Here is a 6,000-nt window from a genome sequence, read left to right as displayed (position 1 = left end):
CCCAGAACCCATCCCCACATTTATTTTATACTAAAATAAGCATCGCTTCCAAATGTAAAACGTGTTAATTTCCTAAAAACGCTTATGCTTTTTGTTCCTATGTTTGCCACTTCCGCCTGAGCGGAGGCCCTTTCCCAAGGACTCCCTGGGAACTCTGGGAGGACACACCTTGGAGGCCCAAAGGCGGGCCCGTACCACCCAGGCGCCAGGCCCCCAGCCCCAGGCCTGCCTAGGAAAGCCGGTCGCCCCTGCAGCCCCGCCCCCGGTGAGCGCACCCACAAGCAAGCGCAGCCCTGATTGATCGTCTCTCCCAGCTCGCCGGCATCCTTGGATCCAATCGGCGTAGAGCTTGTTGATCGGCAGCGGCAACCGACGTACACAAGGGGCTTGAGCGTCCAGTGGCTGCGGCGAGGGGTCAGGCCATGAACTTGGGGTAAGCTGGGGCGAGGACGGTGGGCTTCAGCGGGTGGAGCGTGAGGCTGGTGGGCCCCTGGCATCCTCCGCGGAGAACCTTCCAGGCCTGCCCCGCCTCAGGCCGCAGTGAGGAGGGGGCCAGGGGGCCGGTCGTCCTGTACCGCCCCCCCACCCCCGTAGCCCTTGCTTTTCTCTTCATTGGGATTAAAACTGATGATCTCCTGTCCGCGGGCTCGTTTACCTCGGGGCGGAGAAGGACGGGAGGAGGTAAACCGTGAGGGCAGAGGAAGCGGTAAAGCTTAGCGTCCCAGGGAGAAATCCTGGCCCAGGCGCCTGGTTCTCTGCGACGTGTCTTTGGAGTCTTTGCACTGACGGAGCCCGTGAGCGCAGCGCCCGCCGCGTGGGAAGTGATGCTTCTTAGGGAACCCCGGTAGTCCCGGTGCCGGGCCCTTTATAGGCTCTCGTTCGGGAGTGGTTCAGTAAATGAAAAGGACTTGCACGGCTTTCAGTCCTGGGAATGTTAGTATTTTTAAGAAGAGGAGAGTCACCCAACTCGGACTGTTGCACATCGTTCAGCAAATGAATTTTGTTCTAGTATTTAGGGATATAAAAACACGGAAGGCAGCCCGTGCCTGAAGGAATTGACACCGCGGCAGTGCTAAACAGACACAATTTGCTGTTTCAGGCAAGGCCTTTTTTTAAGTTTCACCAACGTACACAGGAACTGTTCGTATTCCTCCAACAGGGGAGACCTTGAAACCCATTCTTTCCGGTGTTTTTAGAAACATGTTAACTTGATTTCCCCTACTTTAGCGACACCTCAAGTTTCATATTCCTAATCAGACTTTTCCCACCCTTTCTCTTTTTTGGGCCCGTTGGATTTAATTTTGTCTCTTGGAAGTCACTTTTAACCACCCCCCCCACGCCCCTTTCTTTTTTTACTTAAATAGTGAAATAACTGTGTGGACCACTATTTTTGTTTTTAGAGGACTTTTTATAAGGACCTTAACAGATGTACAGAGTTCTTTGGCAGTGTCTTCTGTTACTTTGTGCTCTTTGAGTGGAGACGCACAAATAAATTATAGCTGCCAAAGTTTATTATAGATTTATTGTTTTGATAGTAACAAAAGTGTCGCTAAATGTGAATATGTTTTAGTTGAAATCTTCAAAATAGAGTAGAACTCTATGCTCAAGCAGTGGATAATCCCGGTAGCAACATTATAGCTCATTTTCAAATAATGCTCTAGATACGCCATAGAAGGCGTTAGTCTTAAGATCCTTATGAAACTAATAGATGGTAGATATGTTTTGCTCCTTTAACTTAGGTGAGGAGTTTTGGTATCAGCGTGTTTTTCAGTCTAGACTTACAAGATTTAAATGATGATACGATAACTGAATTAATTAGTTGCTTACCAGTAACAAAATGAAATTTCAGGTTAAAGATAAATTCTTTGTATTGGAAAGTTTAAAAAATTTTCTCCTTGTAGTTTTCATTTTTATCTTGGAATGAAAAATGTTTTTAATTAAAAGAATGGTTTCATATTTACAAGATTCATGTATAAATTCAAAAGAACAGATTTACTTTAAGGGTTCAAATGAACATTTCTGGCTACGTAAAATGTTGCTGTTTCTTAAAATTACAACTCTCTTTTATTTTGCAGAGATGGTTTAAAGCTTGAAACTGAATTATTGGATGGAAAAACCAAGCTAATATTGTCTCCATATGGTATGCTGTGTTACTGGAATCTAAAATGTTAACTTTTTAGATTCCTACCTAAAATTTATACTAATTTAACAGACTTTCTGCTTGTAATAGAATGATATTTGAATGGTACTTTGAAAAAGCTGTTTCCTCTAACTTCCTCAAATTTATTTTTTGCCAAGTTAAGTCATATTAATTATGTCACTGCTTACCACTGTCAGTATTTATTCATAAAATTTAATGTCCCAGTATAGTTCATATGTTATACATCCCTTCATTATATTTACATGTAGCAAGTATCCACGTTGCCTAATTAATAATCTAGGTGAAGCATGTAATTATGTTTTGTGCATGTAAAGAATGTATTGTTTGAGAAAATTAAATTTATAGTAAGAGCACAGTTGCTAAAGTCATTTTCAGTACTATCAGTTTTAAAACTAATATACTTTGGTAGTCTTCTCATTCACATTTTCTTTTTCCCTGATCTGTTTATAGTTTTACCTTGGAAAATAAACATGAAATCAAAATACTTGAACCACACTATTAAAGAACACTCAGGATCTAAAGTTAATGTTTTGGGGGTTAATATTTCTAATTGATAAATTCTTAAGACAATGCTAATGAAAATTTTCTTTTGTGACTGCCTTAGTATGTTTTTGGTTGATAGTTTAGTAATTTTTGTTTTCTTTTGTAGAACGTAAATCAAAAATTTCTGTGAAGGTAAGACAAATGACTTTGACCTGATCTGTTTTCAAATGTAAAATATGATTTGGAAATAATTCCTGTCAAAATATTATAAGGGGTTTGGAATGCTGGTGAGACGTTATTGTTCCCTTGGTTTCAGGCTGGTCCTTTCACAGAAATGGAATCATAATTTTGCTGTTCAAAAAGCCTTTTAGAACCTTTTTTTATAGATCAGTGCTATCTAGTAAAGCTTTCTGCCATGATAGAAATGTTCTAAAATCATTGCTGTGCAATATAGTTGTCAGCCACTAGCTGTGTGTGATTATTGAGCACTTGAAAGGTAGCTAGTTTGACTAAGGAATTGAATTTTTAATTTTATTTAAATTTATTAGCTACTAATAACTGTGGGAACTGGGGAGCACAGTTCCCAAAGATGTTTAAAATTGGATATTTAGACTTTAAAACAAAAAAAAATTATTTTTTATCCTCACATTCCACTTTCCCACACCAAAAGGGTGTATTGAATTCATAAGTTTTTACATGCATTTAGCTTTTTCCTTTAAGAGATCATATTTCAGCTTACTGATAAATTTCCTTTTAAGTTGTTTTTCTTTATCAGGAACCCATAGTACCTTTTCCTACAAAGTTACATTACCACTTTAAAAAATGTTTGTTACCACTGCTATTTTTTTTGTTATTTCTTTTTCCATTTTTAGGTTAACATCAGTAGAAATTGGTACTCTGCTCTTCCATAACTTACTGTAGCCACTTTTTTCTTGATCTTTCCGGCGTCTTAACGGCTTTCTTTGCACATCTTTGAATAGATCCTATTGTGGATGAGTGGCACTTTTCTCTTCAACTCTGAACCCTTGATGGTTTTGCTATTTCTTCTAGGTTTAATCAAGGTGAAGAAGTTGCTTGAGTACCCAGCATATCAATCACTTGATAAATGGGTGATGATGGTCAGAGTAATTCCACAAGCTACCTGTAAAAATTATTTCTATTATATGGTATATAGTTATATACCTTGTATGTTCCCTTAGTACCAGAATACAGATTGTGTATTTTTTCCTGACCCTGTCCTATTAAAATACTGCAAGTATTTTTATTTGCGTCACATAAACAAACAGGGCTCCCTTTCAAGCTCCTGGATAAAAAGCTATTTGTAATAGTTGATTTCTATCTTCCCTTGGCCTCTATTCTCTTTCACGTGTTTCCTCTTCCATTGATGTCATTAATGGATTTGCTATATTCACCACATTTGTGAATACATTTCATTGTCTTTTTAATCAATTTAGAACATCTGGAGATACCCTTTCATGCGTATAATAAACAAAGTTACTAGTCTTAGACTTTTGGTAGAATCATTACAAAATTCTACCGGTGGTCTAGGGATATTTTATTGTAGGATTTTTTTCCAGAGTAACTATTATGCCTCAGCTGATGCTGAACTTAAATGTTTTACTGTTTTAAAGCAAATTGTTTGGCTTTATCCCTCTTGCTTTTGGGACTCCAAAATACTGATGAATGGTAACTGTGAGGTAGTGGATATGTTAATTAGATTGATTGTGGTGGGGGTGAGTCCCCAAAGTGGGGACTCAAACCCTGAAATAACAAGGTTCCTTAGCTTCACATAGGAAAGAATTCAAATGTGAACCACTCTAGAGTTTAAAGTGAAAGTAAGTTGTTTTAGCAGAGAGGTAAGAAAAGAAAGGCCACCTTCTAATTGCTAGTGGAAGAGAGACCCCCTCCATCCTCTCTGCTGGGGTTTCTATGTGTTTCTTATTTCCATGGAAAACTTCTTGGTATGGGGAATTTCTGCAAGGTATAAAGAGGAATAGGGGCAGGTTTACCTTTAACTTTTGTAAGGTACAGCCTGCGACCAGTTTGTAATAGGTTTAATTACAGGAATGGCCATAATGGAATCTCTACTCAGCAGGCTTCTGGTGATCTATTCTGTGTGATTGCTTACATTCTGCCTGAGTTCTGTGTTTGGCAGCACACAGGCAGCAGGCTTGGAATCCAACCTTTTAGTTCCTTTTTCTATAAAAATAGTCCTTATGCCCCTTCCCTATATTAAAATCATCAAGTTGTATCCTAAATATATACAATTTTTAAATGTAATTTGTATTTTTCAGTTACAATTGTCATGCAATATTATATCAGTTTTAGGTGTACCAACATAGTGATTACCCTGTTTCCCCGAAAATTAGACCGAGCTGGACAATCAGCTCTAATGCGTCTTTTGGAGCAAAAATTAATATAAGACCTGGTATTATATATTATGTTATATTATATATTATTTTATATTAGTATACCTGGTCTTACAATAAAATAAGACTGGGTCTTATAATAATTTATGCTCCAAAAAGACACATTAGAGCTGATTGTCCGGCTAGGTCTTATTTTCGGGGAAACATGGTAGACATTTATATAACTTACTAAATAATCACTCCAATAAATCAAGTATCCATCTGACACCATACATAGTAATTAAAATATTACTGACTGTATTCCCTATGCTGTACTTTACATCTCCATGACTATTTTGTAACTACCAGTTTGTATCTCTTAATCCCTTCTCTCCCTTCACCCATCCTCCCAACCTTTCCTCCCATCTGGCAACCATCAAAGTGTTCTCTTATCCATGAGTTTGCTTCTGTTTGTTTATTTTTTTAGATTCCACATGTAAGTGAAATCATATGATATTTGTCTTTCTCTGTCTGACTTAATTTCACTCAGCGTAATACCCTCTAGGTCCATCCATGTTATTGATGGCTGAGTAATGTTCCATTGTATATATGCACCACTTCTTTATTCAGTCATCTATTGAGGATACTTAGGTTGCATCCATTTCTTGGCTATTGTAAATAATGCTGCAATGAACGTATGGAAGCATAATGTCTTTTCAAATTAGTGGTTTGGGTTTCTTTGGATAAATAACAAGAAGTGTAATTACTAGGTCCTTCTTTGTCTCTTGTTACAGACATTTTTTAAAGTCTGTTTTGTCTGGTATAAGTATTGCCACCCCACCTTTTTTGTTGTTTCCATTTTCATAAAATATCTTTTTCCATCCCTTTACTTTGAGTCTGTGTGTGTTTCTATCGGAAGTGAGTGTCTTGTAGGCTGCATGTGTGAAGGTCTTATTTTCTTATCCATTCACCACCCAATGTCTTTTGATTGGAGCATTTAATCCATTT

The 6,000-nt window shown here is 38.1% G+C and overlaps 1 protein-coding gene across 2 annotated transcripts in view; it reads left to right on the top strand.

The window, feature by feature from the left end:
• The first annotated feature begins 351 nt into the window (after positions 1-351).
• CCDC66 (coiled-coil domain containing 66) overlaps positions 352-6,000 on the top strand; it is a 49,169-nt gene continuing 43,520 nt past the window's right edge. The window contains exons 1-3 of one of the 2 annotated variants that reach the window (XM_081073406.1): positions 358-433; positions 2,076-2,140; positions 2,811-2,836. In XM_081073406.1, the coding sequence (XP_080929532.1) occupies positions 423-433; positions 2,076-2,140; positions 2,811-2,836 (102 nt within the window). In that variant the 5' untranslated portion in view covers positions 358-422. Of the gene's footprint in view, positions 434-2,075; positions 2,141-2,810; positions 2,837-6,000 lie in introns of both variants that reach the window. The other variant, XM_081073407.1, reaches the window with a different exon arrangement.

The sequence above is a fragment of the Rhinolophus hipposideros genome (genome assembly GCF_964194185.1).
Source record: "Rhinolophus hipposideros genome assembly, chromosome: 14".
Taxonomy (NCBI): Eukaryota; Metazoa; Chordata; class Mammalia; order Chiroptera; family Rhinolophidae; genus Rhinolophus; species Rhinolophus hipposideros.
This window is presented reverse-complemented; position numbering and strand designations above follow the sequence as displayed.